The sequence below is a fragment of the Carassius auratus genome, chromosome 37, assembly GCF_003368295.1.
Source record: "Carassius auratus strain Wakin chromosome 37, ASM336829v1, whole genome shotgun sequence".
Classification (NCBI taxonomy): Eukaryota; Metazoa; Chordata; class Actinopteri; order Cypriniformes; family Cyprinidae; genus Carassius; species Carassius auratus.
In genome coordinates, this window is record NC_039279.1 from 460,429 (window position 1) to 486,250 (window position 25,822).

The 25,822-nt window shown below is 36.0% G+C and overlaps 1 protein-coding gene across 7 annotated transcripts in view; it reads left to right on the forward strand.

Moving 5' to 3' along the window:
* The window catches only part of LOC113055777 (zinc finger MIZ domain-containing protein 1-like), a 26,469-nt gene extending 1,119 nt beyond the window's left edge, over positions 1-25,350 (forward strand). For 4 of the 7 annotated variants that reach the window (XM_026222130.1, XM_026222133.1, XM_026222132.1 and 1 more), the window contains 22 exons: positions 6,022-6,089; positions 13,090-13,240; positions 14,546-14,659; positions 15,338-15,443; positions 16,002-16,116; positions 16,208-16,322; positions 16,406-16,593; positions 17,012-17,210; positions 17,298-17,480; positions 18,651-18,776; positions 19,400-19,444; positions 19,524-19,692; positions 20,051-20,192; positions 21,336-21,546; positions 21,635-21,740; positions 21,828-21,970; positions 22,825-22,892; positions 22,974-23,042; positions 23,132-23,367; positions 23,465-23,625; positions 24,466-24,678; positions 24,748-25,350. In XM_026222130.1, the coding sequence (XP_026077915.1) occupies positions 13,172-13,240; positions 14,546-14,659; positions 15,338-15,443; positions 16,002-16,116; positions 16,208-16,322; positions 16,406-16,593; positions 17,012-17,210; positions 17,298-17,480; positions 18,651-18,776; positions 19,400-19,444; positions 19,524-19,692; positions 20,051-20,192; positions 21,336-21,546; positions 21,635-21,740; positions 21,828-21,970; positions 22,825-22,892; positions 22,974-23,042; positions 23,132-23,367; positions 23,465-23,625; positions 24,466-24,678; positions 24,748-24,855 (2,886 nt within the window). In that variant the 5' untranslated portion in view covers positions 6,022-6,089; positions 13,090-13,171 and the 3' untranslated portion in view covers positions 24,856-25,350. Of the gene's footprint in view, positions 1-39; positions 57-6,021; positions 6,090-13,089; positions 13,241-14,545; positions 14,660-15,337; positions 15,444-16,001; positions 16,117-16,207; positions 16,323-16,405; positions 16,594-17,011; positions 17,211-17,297; positions 17,481-18,650; positions 18,777-19,399; positions 19,445-19,523; positions 19,693-20,050; positions 20,193-21,335; positions 21,547-21,634; positions 21,741-21,827; positions 21,971-22,824; positions 22,893-22,973; positions 23,043-23,131; positions 23,368-23,464; positions 23,626-24,465; positions 24,679-24,747 lie in introns of those variants that run through there. The other 3 variants (XM_026222131.1, XM_026222129.1, XM_026222134.1) reach the window with 2 other exon arrangements.
* The last annotated feature ends 472 nt before the right edge of the window (positions 25,351-25,822 follow it).

Consider the following 25,822-nt stretch of genomic DNA (forward strand, 5'->3'; position numbering starts at 1 on the left):
TGTTTGTTCGACTGCGGTTTATGCATCATTAAAAATGAACTCGGAGGTGATTCTTGGTAAGTGTGTCTTTGCTCGTGGCAAGCTCTGATCCCATCTCTCGCTCTCTGTCCAGAATCTGAGGAGGGGCTCTACTCTTTCGAGGGGGTCTTCCGTCCTTCTCAGCTGTAGATGTGGTGTGTCTGTGTGTGTGTGTCTGGGTGTGTGTGTGTGTTTTACCAGGGTAAACCTCTCTCGCCGCTCTGTTTGTACACACTACAGTCGTCTGGAAAAGGAGAGAGGTCTTATTTAGGCTGTGTAATCTGCGTTCAGATAATCTGTCTTGCTCCGTTGCGTTGAGACGCCTGTGAGTCGGTCTACATCAAACACACACACACACACACACACACACAGCAGACTCCCTCGTAGGTCTGTAGAAAGGTCACTGACCTCTCCCTTCATCCAAAAACACATCCGTTTGCACAGATGCCACACAAACACACACCTACTTCTAGACAATATCCAGGTTAATTCTACACAAATAGTCGAGTAAAGATGTGTACTTGCTTAATTTATCCGCATCAAGTCCATCATTTGCACTGATTGAGTATTATTAAATACTACTGTACTGTGAAATAAATGGAATATTCAAAGTAGTATTTGTATTATAAAATATAATAATAAAGTGTAATTTTAATTAAAAAAATATATTAAAATAAATATAATAGTTAATATTTAAATCATTATTCAATTTTTATTTTATAGTAATGATAAAAATAATAATTATAATTACTAAATATTACTAGTCTACTATAAAATACATTGAATATTTCATGAAATATAATTAGTATAATAAAATATAAAGTATTATTTGAATGAAAATATTAAGATTAATAATAATAATCATGATATTAAACATTTCCAATGTGCTATGAAATTAATACAGTATTTAATACAATTATATTTGTATGATAAAATAAATACAAATGTTATTCGGATACAAGTTAAACATTAAATTAAAATAATAGTTAAATAATAATTAAATGTTAATATTTAGTATTATTCCATTGTATTTCATAGTACATTAATAATGATTTTTCATTAAAAAAAAGTTTGTTTTTAACGCTGCGCTCATGTGCTTTGCAGTTATTGTGCACAATGGTATGAGACACTTCCTCACACACACACACACACACACTGTTGCACGTACAGCTGATTCCAGATCAGGATGTTTAATGACTCAGATTCCTTGATGATGTCATCACCAATTATTTTTGAATTTTTAGTTGCTTTAGTCCTTTATATGATCATATTTAAAGTCACGGGCTTAGTATCTAGTATTTTTAGTATTTTAGACTTACATTGGTTGCCCTGTTCGTTCTTAAAGTCACAGTTCACCCAAAAATGAACATGAATGAAATAGAAGTGTTTTTTTTTTTTTTAATGTCCATATTGGACAATGTTCTTCAAAATAGCATCTTTTGTGTTCTTCAGAAGAAAGTCAACAGAGAAGTAAATGATGATTTCTGTACTGTACTGTGTAGTGGTAAATGACAGTTAGAAACCTTCAAGTTTAGAAATAAACTGAAATTTTATTTATTTTTATTTTTGGAAGAAGAACTGAAATAGTATTTTCTTGTCGTTGATTTTGTTAATTATTAATTATTATTATATAATTATTATTTTATTATCTTATTTATTCATTTTTTTTTTTTTATTAAAACATTTAAATGTATGGTTTTATATAAAAATGTATATATTTTTTCTATGAAAAGTCATTTCAGTTTACTTTGATGCCACTGATTTTTCAAACTTCTTTTGCTTCATATAAATGGCAAAAAAATTCTAAATATCACACAATAAATAAATTCATGAATAATCACAAACTATATTAAATTACATTTAAGTATTAACAAACTGTATACTACCAATTATTACCTTAATAATTAAGATTTATTATGCTTATGAAAGAAGTCTCTTCTGCATTTATTTAATTGAATTATTTAATTTAATAATATTGTGAAATATTGTTACAATAAAAAATTTGATAGCTTTTTAAAATGATTTCTGAAAGATCATGTGACACTGAAAATTGATGAAAATCCAGATTTGAATCATATAAATAAATTACATTATACAATATATTGACATCAACAAAGTTTTTTTTAAATCGTAATAATATTTCAGATTTTTTACTGTATTTTTGATCAAATAAATGCAGCCTTGGTGAGCAGAAGAAACTTTTTTTCTAAAACCCCTGACATGATGCGGTCTCGCCTGACTGCGTCTCCATCACAATGAAATGGAAGTGTTCCAGTGCGCTGATCACAGCCATGACTTCCCTTCTTCCTGAGAGATGATCCTCTGTGTGTGTTTGCAGAGAATAAACAGCCAGAGATGGGTTTCTCTGTGTGTGTCTGTGAGGGTGGAGCTGTACTCGTCAATGATTGAGGTGCCAAAGCTCATAAAGTGATGGAGGAGAAGGAAACGGGAGGAGGATGAAAGTCAGGAGGAATCCTGTGATTGTGCACTGATCTCTCTTAGGATTCATGATTCAAGACGCTTTATCGTTGTGATTAAAATCCGCCACGTATAACGATTTATAATGGAGATAGTTCTGATGAGAAGAGCTGCGTTTGAAGGGGTTGTATAAGAGCTGCTTGCTTTACTTCTTTACTTGCGTTTATCGCTTTGGTCAGGGTTAGTTTTGTGTCTAGCGGAGCACCAATCAGTCTGGAGTCAGGAATATTTCAATAGTTTATCAGTATGTCAGATCAAGAAATCAGATGCTTATATGGAGAAACATCTGGTCAGATATGAATACTGACAAATGAAGTGAGCTGAATAGCTCGTTTTTAGGATTTGGGGTCCCTGTAGGTCACCATAACAAAACAAAAATTGTTACAAAAAAAAACAAAACATGAAATAACATAAAATATAAAAAGAAATGTTGCTTATTATATTTATTTATTTATTTATTTATTTATATGCTGTATATATAGACATACTTAAAAATATAAAAATTATAAAATATAAAAGATAAAAATATTTAAAAGATAAAAATAAAATCTGAATCACATTTAGAAAAAAAATAAACTTTAACCTAATTTTTTTTTTTATCTCAGCTAGCTGCCAAGCCAACATTTCTCATTTTTGTTTACATTTTAGGAGCTAAAATAATTAACACTAATTTAAAACTTAAAAAATATAGGAAGGAAGAGAGGTTTAGTCTGGGACTTGATCATATTATATCTATCAGGAATCGACTGATGGTGGAAAGTGTCTTTATATGAAAAAAAGAGACTGAAAAGAAAAGAATTTCAGAGATTGAGTTAATTAACACAAGTTAAATTAGTATTGATGTGAAGTGCGATTGATATGCTTGTGTAGATGGAAATTAGCCAAATATTTCATGTAATCGATCAATTCAGATTATTTGAGTTCTGCTAACTTATTACGATTTACAGTGTATTTTTAAGAAAGATTACGAACAGCGTTAGTTTTGATGTCTTTTGTTTTTAATGAGCGTCTGATCGTGAGCGTCTGATGCAGGCCGAGATTTACCAACGTCACATATTCTCCGGACACACACAATAACGTTGCAAGAAAATGCATTTTGTTTCTGAAATAAATGCATCTTGTTTTAAATGTATACTTTTACTGGAAAATAAAACGTAAATATTTTTTATTTCCATACAAAAGATCATAACGACCATATCAAGCTTCTAAAGCACATGTGACTTCTGCGCTTTATTGTAAGACTTCAGAAGTCATATAATAGTGCCGTGTGAAAAGCATAACAAAATATAGCTGAACAATGGATACTAGTTGCTTTAGATAAAATTGTCAGCAAAATGCATGCATATAAATTTTAAATGCAAAAACACACACACACACACACAAAAAAAATCCAGCGTACAGATTTAAATAATGAGAGGAAAAAGGACAGAAATGTGCCTCATTTCCAGCATGCATGTGAACAACGAGAGCGGTCTGAGGACATGCCCTGTGTGTCTAAACACATGCAGACATACAAACAGTTGAGCTGGGAGAGCGTGTGACGTGTTAACGACTCTGAGACGTCACGCCGAGGCTCTTCTGCGTTTTCACAGTTAAACGGTCATCTGTTCACATTGTGTGGGCTCTGCGCTCGATGATAATGCCCTACAATCATTCACTAACCTCTGCTAATGCCCTTGTGTAAGCACACAGCTCAGTGGAGCTCTCAGAGTCAGTGTGTTTACACAGCACACACACACACACACACACACACACACACACACACACAGGCTCATTGTAATGTGATCTGACTGTAGACGTTACACGTTAATGATGTTGTTCCTCTGAAAGCTGCTGAAGCTACCGGTCAGTTGAACTACCTCCTAAACTGAACCATTTTACTTTCATTTTTGGTCTTAGGTCTGTAGGGAGGATAGATGTGGGAATGATAGCTAGAGGAGGTGTTGTGTGTTCAGAGCTGTGAGCTGTGACATTCCCAGATACAAAACTCTCTCCCTGTAGGAACAGAAACACTTCGGCGGATCTTTCCTGTGGGATGTGACCAGCAGTGACACAACAAGCTTCCAGTGAAGTCATTTCCAGACTAAAAGTCATGTTATGATGGTGTTTGTCTCTAGAGATGTGTGTATTTTGGCACATAAAATAGACTTTTATCAGTAGCCAAAAATACATTGTATGGATCAACATTTTTGATTTCTCTTTTATGCCAAAAATCATTAGGATAAAGTAAAGATCATGTTCATGAAGATAATTAGTAAATCTCCTACCATAATTATATAAAAACGTCATTTTTGATTAGTAATATGCATTGCTAAGAAAATTTTCAAATAGTTGTATTTCAGCCAAATATTGTCTGATCCTGTATTTTAAATATATATTACTTATTTATTAAAATGTCAATATTTTAAATATTTGTATATTAATTTTTATTTATTTATATATATATATATATATATATATATATATATATATATATATATATATATATATATATATATGCATATATATGTGTGTGTGTACAAATATTTAGATATTTGCTTGTACATATATTATATATATTTATGCATTTAGCAAAAATATTCAATATAATATATATATATATATATATATATATATATATATATATATATATATATATATATATAAATGTTTCAACACTTATATATACATTAAATGCATTTAAATATATTTTTAATTTAAAAAGAAAAAAATATTATATAATTCAGTATGTTATTGGCAGAATAATAAATAGAAATAAACAATTTATATATATATATATATATATATATATATATATATATATATATATATACTGTATATGTAATATTTTTATGCGTATAAATGCACATTATTATGTAAATATATCAAAATATAAATATTCATATTTCAATCAAGACCCATGCATCAGCCTGAAATGGTTTATTTAATGCTAATCACCATCTGACTGCACATGATCTAGTTATTTCAGCGTGGGTTGCAGTCTGAGATGTGGAGAGTGAGGGATCTGAATAAATCAGCAGTGATGTGTGATGTGTGATGTGTGATGTGTGAGGATGAGAACGCTGACACACACTCGTCTCCAAAACACTCTAAAAATAACGACCAGACACACTGCTGGAAAATCACTCTCGCCCCCGGATGAATTCAGTCCTGATGTTCGTCTGATGGACGGGACGTGTCTGCTTCTTTCTCCTCTGTCTGTTAATGGCTCACTGTTCATCAGATTAATTATAATGATGATTCTGCTTTTGTTATGAAACCTAGTGTGCTGCCTACTTAGGCTCCAGACACAGATGCGTCATGTAGACCAGATTCATTCACATCACTGATGCATTCTTTATGAAGAAGTTAACCACGTAATATAGCATGAACATGCACTGAATTCAAGACTTGATTCCACTTTACTGTCGTTTTACAGAGTGCAATACAAAGCCAATGGAATACATCATGCAAAGAGCCAGTGTAAATATGTATTAAAAAGTACTCTAAAACATGGTCAAAAAATCATATGTTTTTTCTTTTCAGCTCAGATGAGCATCTGATGGATCCGTAGCATCTTCCTGTTCGCTCCTGTGGACGCAGATCATGCACAGGTAAGAATTCAGCCGTCAGATTACATTAATCAATGAATAAATAAATATTTGACTAATTATGTATAGATAAATAGAAAAAAAAACTATTTAGATAATTGATTTGTATTTATATTTTATATATATATATATTATATAAATATTAACATTTAAATAAATATATATAACAATAAATTAAACATGTATGCATTTAGCAGAGATTTAATAATATAATATTTATTTATATATATAAATGTAAAAAATGTATGTATAAATTATTTTCTTATTTAATTAAGTAACTATAAATATATACACTTTTAAATGTATACTTTTACGTATTTATTTTTAAATATTATTTATGGAGTTTCCCCCTAAAAAGGTTTATTTTGTAAAAATAAAAATAAAAGGCAATCTAAATGCACGTGATCTGCTTATTTCATGACTGCTTGCCAGATAAATGATTAAATTGATATGAAATGCATCTGTCTCGTTTTAGATCGGCCTAAAACTGATGTTTTCTCAAAGAAGGCATTTAGAGGAGGAGTGTTGGGGGTATAAACGCACCTTGGTTTTAGCCGAATAGAAGTCAGAACATGTTTGTTCCAAATACTTCATGATGGTGCAAACATAAACTCGTTGTTGCGTAAACAGACGCATTTGTTAACAAAGTCTGGTTGTTCACCGGAGCGATTTGAGACTAACTAGCATTAAAATCACCCACTTCAGAAAATGAAAATCTAAAACCTTCTCTAATTTATATTTTAAAATCTATAAACATCAAATGCAACTGAGTCATGTGCATATATTGCAACACATGTCTGTGTGTGTTACCACATGACTCTGGTGATGTATATTAGCTGTTATAATAGACTGTGTGTGCTCAGAACAGAGCCGTATTGTTAACACTGACTATTGTGAGCAGCAGTGACAAGCATCTTTATCTCTGCATTATGAAGTTGTTAAACATGAAATCAGAATTAAATATTCCTGGTCTTATAAACTGTAGTAATTTGCTCAACTTTCTATTTTCAGCTGTCTTGTTTTGAAACACCTCCCATATTTTTCCATGGAGAAAATAAATTGCTGACCCACGTTTGTTGAATATCCTGTTTCGCTCTGAAATACAGGCTATGTATGTTTCTAATGCCTAAAAAGGTCTTAAATCAAAGCGGAAGGTCGTGGCATTAAATGTTGCATGCACTGCAAAAAGTATCTTCCTCAATATTTTTGTCTTATTTTCCAATACAAATATCTAAAATATCAGCATACATTTAGTTGTGATGTAAAATTAACACACGAAGTCTTGTTTTCTGAGAAATTAAACAAAAGTAAGTCGGTTTATGCTTAAAACAAGAACAAAACATGATTTCCCTCTGAAATTAGATGATTTTTCTCAGCACATTGACTGATTTATGCTCACTTCATTTAGATGAATCTCTCAGAAAACAAGACTTCTTATCTTATGTCATTTTGCTTCTCAAGTAAGCAATCTTAAGATATTTGCATTGGAAAACAAGACAAAAATACTAAAGAAGAGCATCAGAAGGCACAGTAAACGTTATTTCCGTATTCTAGTGGTTGGAAGCAGAACTTTTTTTTTTTTTAAATGAATTCAAAAGTTATGGAGATCTATTGGAAGTTGTATTTTCAAACATTAAGACATTTACAATTTAGAAACCATACTGATGTATTGTGTTCCATTCCATTTATTACTTTCATTTCCTTTATGTGGTCTTAAATAGACCTTCATAAAACCTGCAGAAACTTTGGAATTATGCAATGCATTTTTATCTCATCTGCCGAATTATTTGCATCTTAATGACATCATCAGATCCAACCGCAGGAGAGAGAGAGAATTAAATATCTGAAGTATGATCTTAAATATGCTTACAAAATGACAGAAAACTCAAGTTAAACCACAAAAACATTTGGCGATGTGAAGATGAGCGGGCCGTGTGATGTTGCAGCCAGCAGCCGAACACACAGCGGTTGACGGTTCAGATGTCCGTGTTCCTCCCTGCACCAGTTCCTGTCTGAGCCTGTAAAACTCACTCTCTTCCTCTGACAGGAAAGGCCTCATTTCCTGAGGCTGATCTGAATCAGTGTCACAGAGGGAAGCGTTCAGTTATCAGTGCTTTCAGACACACTACTGAATGAGTATTTCAGAGCAGACACATTCAGACTAACAAAAACGTGAGTGAACATGATGGGACAACCTTGGTAATGCCATAGATGTTTAGATATGGGTACCTTCCCATGGTATGTGTATATGGTAATTGTTCAATATGATGTGTCATAGAATATACTAGTGCTATTATACTGATATGCTAATACTTATATAAATGTTCTTATCATCCAGTGTGATGGTGTATAAATATGAAATTCATCAAGTGTGATGGTGTTTGATTATGATAATCATCCAGTGTGATGGTGTACGAATATGATAATCATCCAGTGTGATGAATCTATGATGTATGAATATGATAATCATCCAGTGTGATGGTGTATGAATATGATAATTGTCCAGTGTGATGGAGTATGGATATGATAATCATCCAGTGTGATGGTGTACGAATATGATAATCATCCAGTGTGATGGTGTATGGATATGATAATCATCCAGTGTGATGGGTGTATGTGTATGATAATCATCCAGTGTGATGGTGTATGAATATGATAATCATCCAGTGTGATGGTGTATGAATATGATAATCATCCAGTGTGATGGTGTATGGATATGATAATCATCCAGTGTGATGATGTACGAATATGATAATCATCCAGTGTGATGGTGTATGGATATGATAATCATCCAGTGTGATGGTGTATGAATATGATAATTGTCCAGTGTGATGGAGTATGGATATGATAATCATCCAGTGTGATGGTGTATGGATATGATAATCATCCAGTGTGATGGTGTATGGATATGATAATCATCCAGTGTGATGGTGTATGAATAAGATAATCATCCAGTGTGATGGTGTATGGATATGATAATCATCCAGTGTGATGGAGTATGTGTATGATAATCATCCAGTGTGATGGTGTATGAATAAGATAATCATCCAGTGTGATGGTGTATGGATATGATAATCATCCAGTGTGATGGAGTATGTGTATGATAATCATCCAGTTTGATGGTGTATGAATATGATAATCATCCAGTGTGATGGTGTATGAATATGATAATCATCCAGTGTGATGGGTGTATGTGTATGATAATCATCCAGTGTGATGGTGTATGAATATGATAATCATCCAGTGTGATGGTGTATGAATATGATAATCATCCAGTGTGATGGTGTATGGATATGATAATCATCCAGTGTGATGATGTACGAATATGATAATCATCCAGTGTGATGGTGTATGGATATGATAATCATCCAGTGTGATGGTGTATGAATATGATAATTGTCCAGTGTGATGGAGTATGGATATGATAATCATCCAGTGTGATGGTGTATGGATATGATAATCATCCAGTGTGATGGTGTATGGATATGATAATCATCCAGTGTGATGGTGTATGAATAAGATAATCATCCAGTGTGATGGTGTATGGATATGATAATCATCCAGTGTGATGGAGTATGTGTATGATAATCATCCAGTTTGATGGTGTATGAATATGATAATCATCCAGTGTGATGGAGTATGTGTATGATAATCATCCAGTGTGATGGTGTATGAATATGATAATCATCCAGTGTGATGGTGTATGAATAAGATAATCATCCAGTGTGATGGTGTATGGATATGATAATCATCCAGTGTGATGGAGTATGTGTATGATAATCATCCAGTGTGATGGTGTATGAATATGATAATCATCCAGTGTGATGGTGTATGAATATGATAATCATCCAGTGTGATGGTGTATGGATATGATAATCATCCAGTGTGATGGTGTATGTGTATGATAATCATCCAGTGTGATGGTGTATGAATATGATAATCATCCAGTGTGATGGTGTATGAATATGATAATCATCCAGTGTGATGGAGTATGTGTATGATAATCATCCAGTGTGATGGTGTATGAATATGATAATCATCCAGTGTGATGGTGTATGAATAAGATAATCATCCAGTGTGATGGTGTATGGATATGATAATCATCCAGTGTGATGGTTTATGTGTATGATAATCATCCAGTGTGATGGAGTATGGATATGATAAACATCCAGTGTGATGGTTTATGTGTATGATAATCATCCAGTGTGATGGGTGTATGTGTATGATAATCATCCAGTGTGATGGTGTATGAATATGATAATCATCCAGTGTGATGGTTTATGTGTATGATAATCATCCAGTGTGATGGTGTATGAATATGATAATCATCCAGTGTGATGGGTGTATGTGTATGATAATCATCCAGTGTGATGGTGTATGTGCATGATGATCGTCCAGCGTGATGGTGTATGAATATGATAATCATCCAGTGTGATGGTGTATGGATATTATTATCATCCAGCGTGATGGTTTATGTGTATGATAATCATCCAGTGTGATGGTGTATGGATATGATAATCATCCAGTGTGATGGTTTACGAATATGATAATCATCCAGTGTGATGGTTTATGTGTATGATAATCATCCAGTGTGATGGAGTATGGATATGATAATCATCCAGTGTGATGGTTTATGTGTATGATAATCATCCAGTGTGATGGTGTATGAATATGATAATCATCCAGTGTGATGGTTTATGTGTATGATAATCATCCAGTGTGATGGTTTATGTGTATGATAATCATCCAGTGTGATGGTGTATGAATATGATAATCATCCAGTGTGATGGGTGTATGTGTATGATAATCATCCAGTGTGATGGTGTATGAATATGATAATCATCCAGTGTGATGGGTGTATGTGTATGATAATCATCCAGTGTGATGGGTGTATGTGTATGATAATCATCCAGTGTGATGGTGTATGAATATGATAATCATCCAGTGTGATGGGTGTATGTGTATGATAATCATCCAGTGTGATGGTGTATGAATATGATAATCATCCAGTGTGATGGTTTATGTGTATGATAATCATCCAGTGTGATGGTTTATGTGTATGATAATCATCCAGTGTGATGGTGTATGAATATGATAATCATCCAGTGTGATGGGTGTATGTGTATGATAATCATCCAGTGTGATGGTGTATGAATATGATAATCATCCAGTGTGATGGGTGTATGTGTATGATAATCATCCAGTGTGATGGTGTATGAATATGATAATCATCCAGTGTGATGGGTGTATGTGTATGATAATCATCCAGTGTGATGGTGTATGAATATGATAATCATCCAGTGTGATGGTGTATGTGCATGATGATCGTCCAGCGTGATGGTGTATGAATATGATAATCATCCAGTGTGATGGTGTATGAATATGATAATCATCCAGTGTGATGGGTGTAGGTGTATGATAATCATCCAGTGTGATGGGTGTATGTGTATGATAATCATCCAGTGTGATGGTGTATGAATATGATAATCATCCAGTGTGATGGTGTATGTGTATGATAATCGTCCAGCGTGATGGGGTATGAATAAGTTAATAAATTAATATGAAAGTATAAGGATATGCTTAAGGATAATCCAGCATGTGTGTGTGTCACTCAGATGTCTGGAGCTTTAGTGCGCGTCTCGTCTGAACTGCCGTCTTGTTGTGTAATGTAATACAAACAAACTAGAGACGTGTGATTGTGGAGGGTTACTGACATTCACTAAACAGCAGGAAACACTTCCACTGCTTCTCTGCATTTTCCCCATCATCCTTTAGTGTGTGTGTGTGTGTGTGATGTCATGTGACCTGTCTGAGCACATTGTCTGTTAGTTATGCAAGTGTTCCAGCCGCTGCAGCCCATAGTCTGATAGTTGAGAGATCCTGTATGTTTGCCAAACTCCTGCTGGTGCATTCTGGGATGCTCCAGTCTGAGTGTCTGCAGTTGCACATATACTGTTAATTTGCACTATAAATATCACGGATGATGTGAACGAGAAGCGCTCTTGTAATATCATGTGATTATGGAATGGATCTGATATTCTGACCTGATTTTATTATTTTAAAGCACACACACACACTCACACACACACACACACACACACACACATTCATCTTAATGTGGAATAAATCTCAGTGCATTTATGTACCTCTTTATGTTGTAATAATAAAGATGACATGCAGACTAAAGTATGATAGGAGAAATTACTGTACTGTATCTCTAGAGAGAAACATTAAGCTAAATACTATTATTAATATATTACATATTTATTATATTTTTACAAGTTTATTTAAATTTTTAATGTTTGATACATGATTACAGTTTTTGTTGATATTTTATAAGATTTTTAATTTTTTATATGCTATTATTTTATACGTTCCTGATTTATTTAAATCTCTACTGTATATAGTTTTTATTTATTTTATTTATTTGTTTTAATTTATTAAAATTTTAGTTATGTTATTATTTCAAGTTAAACAAAATTAACATAAGAAAATAAAATTAAATGAAAACATCTACTTTCCGTTAACGTTTATTTCAAGTGAAGATTTTTATGGCTGTAGTTTTAGTTAACTATAATTACTGACTTATACTTGACCTGTTGTCTTCATTGTTTAATGTATGTTTGAATGAATCTGTCTTGAAAACAAGTTTTTATTACAGCCACCATTTAAATCTTGTATGCAATTTAAATATTTAATTAAATATTTGTATGTATTCCACTCATTATTTGGGTGTTGATTAGTAAATACATTTAATTAATTAATTGATTATTAAAAAAATATTTGTTTTCAATTTAGGTTTTTGTCTAAATGAAATCTTTAGTATTGGTTTCGGTGTTTCAGTAAAAAATCATTTCACTGCATCAGTATTTTACAAATATTTCGAGAAATTGTAGTTGTTGTGAGGTGGTTGCTTAGACTGATCTAAATGGTTGCTAGGTGGTTTCTTCCTGTCTGGCATTAAAAGAGTCTCTGATCATCTGATTTCTGTGTGTCTAAGCAGTTTCTGTTTCATGGTGCATCAGGTGAACACGGTGCATCTGTGTTGGATGGCCGGGCGATAGGGTCAGAGACGGTCCAGCAGGATGAATTCTCTCCCGTCGATGGACAGACACATCCAGCAAACCAACGACCGCCTCCACTGCATCAGACAGGTGAAGGAAACACATCTCTACAGACCCGAGACTTTAAAACACCTGTAGGATCTCCTTTATCTCGTTGGCCAGTTTTTTAAAGGTGCCATAGAATATTTTCGATTGTTCTCTGATGTCACCAGTGTGTATATGTGAAGCTTTATCTCAAAATACCCCAGATATAATTTTTTATAGCTTGTTGAAATTGCCACTTTTAGGGTATGAGCCAAAATGAGCTGTTTTTGTGATTTTTCCCTTTAAATGAAAATGAGCTAATGCTCCCGCCTTCCTCTTTTCAGACGAGTGCGGAGCTCTGCTGTTTTCCCGCGGATTTAAGCGACCCCAGTAACGTGATATTTAGCCCCTAAAATGTGAATTTTACCAGGGTTATCCTACCAAAAACATGTATTTTTACCCCACTGGAATGCGGATTTTTTACCAGGGGATCCCCTTCAAAATGTGATTGGGCTAGTTTTGAGAAGCAACTGGGCGGGTTTTGTTGTGAAAACCTGGCAACCCTGCTCCGAGCTTCGAGAGCTCATGCTCGTGGGCAAACCGGTCTCACGGTTTAACTGGGGGTGACCGTGTTACTGACCTCACAAATTGCTTCCAAATGCCGTTTTTAACTACCACATTCCTATTCAGGATCATTCTGGTAGCACAAGAAAGTCGTCCTAAATGAAAACAGGCAGAGACGATAGTAGCTTTAGCAACATCAGCCTTACAGAGAGCCAGGAAACTCTTTTGGAAAACAAAATATGATGCGTGATGCTTACTTTGTCTGGAGTCGGGATGTTTGCGCACAAAGTGTTGGTATCGATCCCTCTTTCAGAAGCAATCTTTGCACAACTCTTGTTTCTGAGGCAGTCCGGTGTAAAATATTAGCACAAATGTAGCATCCCACACAACACTTGTAATGGGTCTTTGGCGTTTACCCTGTATCTCCAGCAGCTACAGCAAGAGAACAGTAATGATGGACCGCTGCTTCTCACTCGGGGCGGGGTTTATGCTAATAGGGCAGAGAGCATCACAAATGGGCGGGGCTTTCACCAACTATGTCATCATAGTAGTGAGAACCTGGAACTGCTCATTTGAGAGACTGTTTATGAAAATGAATGGGTGGATTTGGCTATGGCACCTTTAATGGATTTATGACCCCCCCTACAGGACACCTGGAGTGCATTCAAGCTCTGGTTGAACTATTAGACTTTCAGGATTGTAGTTCAGTGATGAATATCTAAGGGCCTTTCACACATTCAAACGTCAAATCCATAAACTCACATAAACTCAAGTGGTTCATCATATGAACTTCATGTTTATGTTCAGCACCTGCAAAATCCAGCAAACTTCCGGACGGCGGCGACGGAGCTGTTGGACTGGTGCGGAGATCCACGAGCGTTTCAGCGGCCCTTTGAGCAAAGCCTGATGGGATGCCTAACGGTGAGGTTTCAGTCTCTTAACCAATCAGCAGTCAGCATTCATCTGCTGTTAATAATATGAACAATCAGCTGTACCGACTTAAACATTTACCTTGTGTGAAATTACCATCTGTTTCCAATCACATAACATTAAATATTCTATTCTATTTTTACAGGTTTATTATACTACATTACAATTTAATAAATTTTGTTTTTTATTCCGTTCTGCTCTTTTCTATCGTAAACTACTCTACTCTTCTGTTCAATTGTGCTTCAGTCTTTAAAAAAAAAGTTCTGTAGTGTATTCTTTTTTTCCCTTCTATCATCTTCTTATCACTGATTCAGTTCAGTTTATATTACGTTTCTACAGCAGAGAAAGAGCTTGCTCTCGCGTGCAGATCTGAGCTGCAATTAAGGAGAATGTGGAAGAAGGGCTAAACCAAACCTCTCTCAGATGTTTAATTAGGTGCTTTAGACACACATGATGTGTGTTAGACTGTAATTAAGACGCAGATATGAGCGTCTGTGCTCCAGGCCTCAGGGTGTGGTGCTGTTTAACATGGGCCGACCTGACGAGGGTTTGCAAATCAGAGATTTTATTCCCAGAAACCCCAAAACCATAATGAAATGTAACTATGATGAAGCATGCGCGCACGAATGCTGAGATCTCAGTGGTGTGTGAATAATATCTGTGTGTCAGGTGGTGAGTCGTGTCGCCGGTCAGCAGGGTTTCGACATGGATCTGGGCTATCGGCTGCTGGCTGTTTGTGCTGCACACAGGGACAAATTCACCCCCAAATCAGCAGGTGAGACCCCTCCGTCCTCTATGATTGTCTCAGCTCCCTTATTAACCTCCAAAATGTGAGATTAGAGTCCATATGAGCTGAAACGGTGCTTTTGGACCTGTTCCTAATCTTGGAGAAACTGAGCAGAACGATGATGTAACAAACCAGTTTGTATGTAATTTAAAGATAAACTCTAATTCAGTGTGATGATCTCACACACACACACACACACACACACACACAGTGTGTAATTTGGTCCAGGTGTCTCCCAGGATAGAAACTGATAGTTAAACTTTGGCTTTTCCTAAATAGAAAATGACACAGCACTCTCTAGTGTGCGTGTGTGTGTGTGTGTGTGTGTGTGTACTCCTTATGACATAAAAAATAAACTATCTTTTTGGGGGTTAACTGTATTATGAAAACGTAACTTTCAGAGCTCAAATCTTCTTCCCCATAACCAGTTAATCAGAGATTTAGAGAGAAAACAAATCAGCTCCAGGACTTCAGGGCAAAGCATCAAGTGATATGACCCAAATATATCAAACATGACCCATTTAATGTGTGTTTGTGTTTGTGTAGCGTTGCTGTCCTCGTGGTGTGAGGATCTGGGTCGACTTCTGCTGCTGCGTCATCAGAAAAGAAATAACCCGATGCAGGACAACATCAACAACATGAAACCGGCTCTGTCACATGGGTCAGTGTCACACACACACACACACACACACACACACATCAATACACTGCTGCACATGTTAACTGTTTACATCCATTTGTAATCTTCATAGTGATGCATCGTTTCAATATGACTCCGTCTCCTGGCAACAAAACACCAATCAGCCGCCGGGCTCTGTTTCCGTGGTGACCACCGTATGGGGTGTGACCAATACATCACAGAGTCAGGTGAGAGTGTATTAAACACTGTTCAGAGCACATGCTGCTGTTGGAGTGCATGTCATAACGTGTGTGTGTGTGTGTGTGTTTAGGTGTTGGGGAACCCCATGGTGAACCCAAACAGCCATATGAACCCAATGACAGGAGGTAATGGAGGCATGAGCCCGGGACAGTTTACTGGACACCAGCAGTATTCCTCCAAGACCAGTCCAAACCAGGTCTTCATGCAGCCGGGGATGTACGGGAGATCCAGTTACCCTGGAGGAGGATTCGGGAACAGGTCAGTTTGTGTCTTCATCAGGTTTGGAGAAATGTAGCATTGCATCAGTGTCTCATCAACGGATGCTCTGCAGTGAATGGGTGCCGTCTGATAAAAACATCAGAATAATCCACAGCACTCCAGTCCATCAGTGAACATGTGGATGTGTTTCATCTTTTGTCTTCTCCAGATGTTCACTGATGGACTGTGGATTATTGTGATGTTTTTATCAGACTCTCATTCTGACGGCACCCATTCACTGCAGAGCATCCATTGATGAGACACTGATTTGCGGTCCCTGCAGATCATGTAATAATCACAACAAACTCCCCCCTAAGTTTTGTCTTCAAGCAAACATTTTTAAGAGATGTTTTTATTCTTAAATTAAACGTGAGAAGAAAACAGCAATTTTTTACTCTTTAAACTCCTTGTTGTGCAGTTATGTGGGCGGTCCTAACCACGCTGGTGGGATGGGCCTGCCTTCGCAGACACGCCCCCCTTCTGACTTCAGCCAACCAGCGGCCGCCGCCGCCGCTGCTGCTGTGGCTGCTGCCGCTGCTACGGCGACCGCTACAGCCACGGCAACGGTTGCCGCGCTACAGGAGACACAACACCAGGACATGAACCAATACGGCGCGGTGAGGGAGCATCTGTAATTGATAAATGATCATTTCTAATTGAAACGATGAGTTTGAACAAAGCGTTTTTGTTTGTTTGTGCTCTAGATGTGTTCCTCCTTTCAAATGGGACCAAACCAGGCTTACAGCACTCAGTTTGTGAATCAGCCCGGCCCCCAGGGGCCCCCTGCTCACCCGGGGGTCATGACCATGAGTCAGCCTCGGGGTCAGACGGGGTCATACGGGGGTCAGAGGGCAGTGCACGGGGTGAAGAGACCATATCCTGCAGAGGTGAGAAATCAGCATCTCAGATGTCAAATACAGAACTGAATGGAATGCATTAGAAGGTTACCTTGAAAAAGATTACTCTAATTTAATTACAGTTACTTCTGATGTTATTACATTAAATACTGTATTGACTAAAGATCAATGCTATATCAATCAATCAATCACCTTTATTTATATAGTGCTTTAAACAAAATACATTGCGCCAAAGCACTGAACAACATTCATTTGGAAAACAGTGTCTCAATAATGCAAAATATAAAAAATATATAAAACAATAGTGGATTTAACATTTAAAATATAACATCTAATGGTTAAAGTAATTAGCAGTTAGTAATTGCTAGCTTTTTTAGAGTAGCTTACCCAACACTTGTCGAATCTACAGTTGATTTTAATTTTTCTCTACACTTTGCAATATTTAAAATATGCACAGTATGTTTGTACACTGATTTTTCTGTAAATATGCAAAATATAGGCATAATATTAAATCTGCATGTATTTGCATATTAGTGTAGCCCAAAAAAGTTTGTTTATGCTTGTTATTGCATTGTATGTATGAAAAATGCTATATTAATATTATTCATTTAAATTTTTTATTAATAAATTTGATCTTTTTGCCCAATTATTAAGAACTTAAATTATTTACAAATATTTTTATTTATAACTTAGAGAGACCAAGTCCATCCAGAGTATGTGTTCGAATTTTTGTTAAAAATGTAAAAAATCTTCCCACTGTTTTTTATGTTGCATTCTGATTTTTTTTACATTAAATAACCTTTGATGCTGATTAAAAAATAAAAAGAAACAAACAAGATGAAATGGCCCATTAAGTGGAAAAAAAAATTTCACCCTGCCAATATCGCAAAATTAGGCCTCTGTACCAATTATAGAACATAATGTAAGGTTATATAAAATCTAGTTATTTTGGCCGTTTAACATTTTTCTTAGTTGAATATGCAAAATACTGATCATCATTCATGCCTGTTGTATCAATTCATAATAAGAAACAGTTCCAGTTAAAAAGCACGGGATAGTAAAGGCAGTTTGATGTGAGCTGTGTGTGTGTGTGGTGTTTTTATCTGTAGTGGGGATGCACCTGACCCCCATAAACCAGACTCTGTTTGGCTGTTCTTGTATCTGTTTGAGATTTGAGTGAAGGTGCTTGTTTTTCTCCAGGTGAGCTACGGGTCGCAGTATGGTCCAAACAGTCTGTGTTCCTCTCAGCAGGGTCAGTATCCGAACCTTGACCCCAGCAGAGGCCTCTCCTCACCTCAGAGACAGCACCAGACTCCCGTTTACAAGGTCCTCCACTTTAAACAACAGAATTTATTAAAAATTAAAAAGTTAATTATGTTTGCATTATCACCATTATGAAAACATTTTTTTTTTTTGAGTGATTGATATATTAAAAATGTACTTTAATACTAGACTTTGATAATTCCTTAAAATAATTTTATTATAATAATATAATTAATAATTTGTTAAACATTATTATAATGTGTTATTTTATAATAAATATATAAATATTATATTTAATTATGATTTTATAACAAATGAATGATAATTTATTATAATACATTCTGAAGAAAAAAATTATGATTAAATGATTAAATTAATTAATTTAAAAGATTAATTAAGAATTAATTTATTTTATTATTGTACTATAAAAAAATATTTTATTACTATTTATTAAGAGTAGTAAAATTATTTATGATGAAGTGTTTAATGTTACATTTAATAAGACATTAACATATATAAAATTAATAATAATTTATTATAATACGTGTCAATAAAATTATGAGAAAATGATTGCTACAATAAAATTTTAAAAAGTTAAATTATTTAATATTTTTATTGTTTCATAATAATTTTAATATTATATAGTCTCATGTTTATACATGTGTTTCTCTCTGTTTTTCCTGAAGGAGCCCAGCAGTCACTTCAGCGCGGGAAACTTTCATTACAGTGCGGTATGTTTGTTAGATGTTCAGTCAGCAGTAGAAATATTCATGTTTCAGATGTTTCTATTTTCATCTGATGTGATTGTAGCCTCCTCGGCCGACGGGCGGTTACCCTCACTCTCCGTTACCGTGTGACCCCGCGCCCCCCGTGACCCCAGGAAGTAGTATGCCACCGTATCTGTCTCCAAACCAGGACATGAAGCCCCCGTTTCCTCCTGATATCAAACCCAACATTAATGCCCTGCCGCCTGCTCCAGGTATGAGCTGGACATCATCTTGTCCGGAATAAAAGATTTTCCTGGTCTTGTTTTCAGAAACAAACACCTAAATATTCTCACAGAACAAGACCTTTTTTTAACAACAAGTCTTGTTTTAAGGGTTTAAAAGAAGTTTTGAGATATTTCAGAAGAGCATTGAACATTAGTCTGGACAATTAATAAAAAACAGATGCAACGTTAGTATAATGACATCACAGTTAAGAATGTGGAATCATTAAAGAGGCTTAAAGGGATACTCCACCGTGTTTTCATATTAAACTATGTTTTTCCCTTTCCTAAGACGAGTTGATATGAAAACACGGTGGAGTATCCCTTTAATCTCCGTCTTGTTTCCTAGCTGACCCTCACGAGGAGCTCCGGCTGATGTTCCCGGTTCGGGACGGTGTGCTTCTGCAGCCGTTCAGACTCGAGCACAACCTGGCCGTCAGTAATCACATCTTCCACCTGCAGCCCACCGTCCACCAGACGCTCACCTGGAGGTCAGACACAGTCACACACACACACACACACACACACACTCACACACACACACACGTTTGTTTTTGTGTAAAGTGTGTTCATCCCATAGGTGTAATGGTTTTTATTCTGTAGAAACTGTATATTCTATGTCCCTTCACCAACCCTACACCTAACCCTAACCCTCACAGGAAACTTTGTGCATTTTTACTTTCTCAAAAAAACTCATTCTGTATGATTTATAAGTGTTTTGAAAAATGGGGACATGGGTTATGTTCTCATAAATCTCCCTCTCCTTGTAATACCTGTGTCATACCCATGTCATTATACAGAGTTGTGTCCTGATATGTCACACACACACACTCACACACACACACACACTCTCACACACACACACACAGGCACACGCACACACTGACCCACACACACTGACACACACACACACTCACACACACACACACACACACACACACACTCTCACACACACACACACACAGGCACACGCACACACTGACCCACACACACTGACACACAAACACACACACACACACAACCACACACACTCACACACACACACACACACACACACTCTCTCTCTCAAACACACACATAGAGACAAAAGTGTGTGAAGGTGCTGATAATTTCACATCATTTTAAATTTCATTATATTACTGTTACAAATTTCAAGTCTTCACCATGATGAAAATTCATATTTTTACAATTCAATAAAATTATGATAAAGTTTTTGATACAAAAGTAATACTGGATTCCACACCAGTTTTAATTTATTATAAGTTTTTATTATTGTATCACAAGAATAAAATGTATAATAATTATAATAATGAATTCTTATAAAATGATGATGAAATTACTGATGCAATAAAACACACACATAGTTTGAATTTATTATGCATTTTTCAAATTTTATTTAGGTTTAATTATTACGATATAATTATTAAATTTAGCATTAAATTTTTTAAGCAGTTCGGTGACTTCGAGAGTCGCTTCGAAATTAATTTAAACTTTTTTTTTTTTTATTGCGGTACATATTGAATCTGGCAGCTAAATATTTTAATATCGTATCAGGTGGTTTATTCCCAGCCCACAAACACACACGTGTATAAAAACACAAACAGACACACAAAGTCTTCCTGTTTGCGTCTCAGGTCTGATCTGGAGCTTCAGTTCAAGTGTTATCATCATGAAGACAGACAGACGTACACAAACTGGCCGGCGTCGGTGCAGGTCAGCGTCAACGCCACACCGCTCACCATCGAGCGCGGCGACAACAAGACTTCCCACAAACCCCTGCACCTGAAGCACGTGTGTCAGCCGGGACGAAACACCATCCAGATCACAGCGACGGCCTGCTGCTGTGTGAGTCCACACACACACACACACACACACACACACACAGTCCTCTGGTGCTCGTCTGGTGAGCGTCTGCGATGTGTTTTCTCTGCAGTCGCACCTGTTCGTCCTGCAGCTGGTTCACCGGCCGTCGGTTCGATCCGTGCTGCAGGGTTTACTGAAGAAGAGACTCCTCACCGCAGAACACTGCGTCGCTAAAGGTATCGCTTCCGTCCGTCTGTCTGTCTCCTGACGGCCGGTCTCTGTGATTCCTTGAGCTTTCATCAGCTTCGTTCTCTGTCTCTCAGTGAAGAGGAGCTTCAGCAGCGTGGCGGTGTCTGTCGGTGATGATGGCGTGGAGCAGACGGCCATCAGAATCTCTCTAAAGTGTCCGATCACGTTCAGACGCATTCAGCTGCCGGCGAGAGGCCATGACTGCAAACACGTGCAGGTCCCAAGTCTTTTAAATGGATTCAATGCTTGCTTTGGCATCAAATGCAGAAGCCACAAGGGCTTTTATATTTGACAAAATGTATATATAAATTTCTACTTTAGTGAAAATCGCTACAAATAAATGTTAATTGGATTTAAGATATGTCTCGAATTAGTTTTAAAGAGGGTAGAAAAGACACAAATAAAATACTTAATGCAAAGTCTGGATTTTGCATATTATATAAAAATATATTTTTCAATAATTCGCATTGCCTTCAGTAAATTATATTTTTTTTGTCACTCACTATAAATGAGTCTTTGCTCACCTGGGCTGCATTTATTTAATCAAAAATGCAGTAAAAAATTGTGAAATATTATTTTAATTTAAAACAGCAGTTTTCTGTGTGAATCTGTGTTAAAGTGTAATGTATTTCTGTGATGCTCCGCTGTATTTTCAGCATCATTCCTCCAGTCTTCAGTGTCACATGATCTTCAGAAATCATGAAAATATGATGATTTACTGCTCGAGAAACATTTCTGATTATTATTATTAATGTTGAAAACAGCTTGGTTGCATAATATGTTTGTGGAAACGGTGATATGTTTTATTTTTCAGGATTCACAGATGAACAGAAAGTTGAAAAGATCAGCATTTTATTTGATTTAAAAATCTATTTTAACATTATAAGTGTATTTACTGCCGCATTTGATACATTTCATCTATCTTATCTGATTAAAAGGATTCATTTTAAAATTAAAAAGAATTAAAAAGTGTTTGGGTCAATAATCATATTTGTCATCAAAATATGTACAGGTGAGTGTGATAATGTTGTCTAAACGTTGTGTTAATGTTGTGAGAATGTTCTCTTGCAGTGCTTTGACCTGGAGTCCTATCTAGAGCTGAACTGTGAGCGGGGCACATGGAGATGTCCGGTGTGCAAGTAAGATCCTCCGGTCAGTCCTCAGATCACCACTGAGATGCTCGAGTGAAGCAGAACTGACCTTCTGTTTGTCTTCTTCAGTAAAGCGGCTCTGTTAGAAGGTCTGGAGGTGGATCAGTACACGTGGGGGATCTTAAACGCTCTCCAGAAGTAAGTCGGCTTAAAAGAGTGCAACTTTGATCAGAAACGATCCAGGGCAGCTGGTTCAGGTGTTTTTGATCGCCCTCCTGTCATTGCAGCTCAGAGTTTGAGGAGGTCACGATAGACCCCTCGTGCAGCTGGAGGCCGGTCCAGATCAAATCGGAGGAAGACCCGGACGGGCTGATGTCCAAGCGCTTCAAAACCACGAGTCCCGGTCAGATGGTGCTGCCCAACGTGATGGACATGATCTCTCAGCTCGGCCCGAGAGCGTCTCTGTACCCCAACCACAGCCTCCAGCAGCAGAACAGCAGCACTAACCAATACACCAGTCCACGTACGGTCATATTACCCAGAAACCCCCACTTCAGATCACTCATCTGTACGGAAACACAAATGCAAGTGCATGTTCTTATGTGACCTCTGTTTCCCAGGCAACAGTTTCCAGGGCCACAGTAAGTTTGGTGACTATCCCCATGGCAACGCTGCAGCATCATCATCATCAGTGAGTGAGTTCGTTCAGGGGGCGCACCGGTCTCAACCCCCCGCTGACCTTTTGACCTCTGAGAGCCTGACGCACACCCTACAGGACAGTGTGAGTCTCAGTACATACAGACTCACACAAACTATTAGATTTTATATTATATACTTTTAATTTTATATCACGTGATAGAAATTATATTCAATACTTATATTTGTGTTATGCTAATATTTTACATTGTAAGTTTCTTATAGTATATATTTTTTATTACTTTTATTTAACTTTTATTCTAGTTCTTTTTATTGTATTTGTTATTCTAATTATTTTTACGATTAATATTCGGTAATTTTTTATATTATGCACCTTTAATAACTATTTATTTGTTTGTTAATTTGCTTTATATATGTGTGTGTGTGTGTGTGTGTGTGTGTGTGTATATATATATATATATATATATATATATATATATATATATATGTAAATGTTTCAGTTCATGTATATTTTAAATGTACGTGGTTTTGTATAAATTATTCATACAGTATATATATGTTTTATTTTATTCCCTTTTATTTATTTATTTTAATCTGTCACAGTTTTGCCGCAACTTTTAATCACACTTTCTTTTTTATAATTTTTTTAACATTTCTTAATGTTTATTTTACCTTACAAATAATAATGATAAAATAAATCCTTTTACATTTATTCATTTGTTTTGTTATTTTAAATATATATATATATTCATATATCATTAGCAGAAAAAATGGTATGTCTGTGACCTGAGAAATTGTGTGAATTAGAAAAAATAAAATAAAAAATAAATTATACTAAATTAAAAAAACACCGCAATCCTAAATTTATGAATGTGTAAGTACACCCTTTTAAAATTAATCAGATGATTTCAGTGTTGAGCATCCTAAATGTCAGTTCATGCATATTTTTGGTTTTCTGTCACAGACGCCTCACCCCCTCAACACAGATCAATCCCACAATCCCCTGCAGCACAGCATGCAGCTGTTACATCACAGTGCCCCGCCCCCTGCCTGCAGACCACCGCCCAGCCAGCAGAGCTCCGCCCCCAGCAGCCACATGCACCCTGACATGACCTTTAACCCCACGTCCAACCCGGAGGGTCAGAGCAGCGCAGACATACGCGAGGCCTCGTTAGATGTGAGTTCAGACGAATAAACGATTACACAAAGCGTGCTTCTTCTTAATGATCTTGTCTTCGTCCTGCAGCTGCTGCCGGAGCTGATGAATCCGGACGATCTTCTGTCGTTCCTGGATCCTCCAGAGCTTCCCAGCAGCAGCAGCGACGACCTGCTGTCTCTCTTTGAGAATAACTGAGCCCTCACAGCCTCCGTATGCACTTACCCTCACTTCCTCTTCCTGTACAGACTACAGATTTCAAAACCAGCATGGACAGACACGACAATAACCAATATTCCTGTTTCCAGAGACCTTGTTCTTTTAACTAAAGCTTAGCTAGAGCTGAATTCAGTCTTTTCTACATGAGAGTGAAACCAGTGTGGAAGCGCTTTTCTACTTGCTTTGGTTTTGATACGAAGAGCCGCACAAGCATCCGTCCGCTGTCAGACTGTGTTCATCATTTAACCTCTTCAGAAGCACAGCTCTTATTCAGAACACATCCCATTGTTTGGAAACGTAAAGAGAGAAAGCTGGATCAACGTCTCGTTCACGTCTGTTCATAATGCAGTTCTGTTATTTCTGAGAAGCTCTTGTCAATATTTGTGAATGCGTTTGTTTCGACTGGTCTTCCATGTTTCTTCTGTCTGTGAGTATTGGTTATAAGAGTGTGTGAAAGACATACAATACTACACTCAACTATACTGCGTACTGTTTTATATATTGGCAATGAAATATATTTACACAGAAGTTTGTGACGTCTGTACGGTTTCTTAAAGAAATCTCTTCTGTTCACCAAGGAAGACCACTTCTGCCACATAAGAAAAAAAATCATGCTTTTATTATGAAAATTATCAGATAAAAGTCAAAATTATTATGTCATAATTATGGGATGAAAGTAAAAAATTATGACATAAATATGAGATAAAATGTTGAAATTGTGACGTCTTAATTATGAGATTAAAAAGGCTAAATTGGCAGAATTATGAAATTATGAAAAGTAAATTATGAGATAAAAATCTAAATTGGCGTACTAATTTGAAATTATGACTTTATAAATGATGACTTAATTATAAATTATGAAGTCATAATTATGAGGAAAAGTCAAAATAATGATGTCAGAATTATGACAATTGAAATTATGACAATTATGAGATAAAAAAATGAT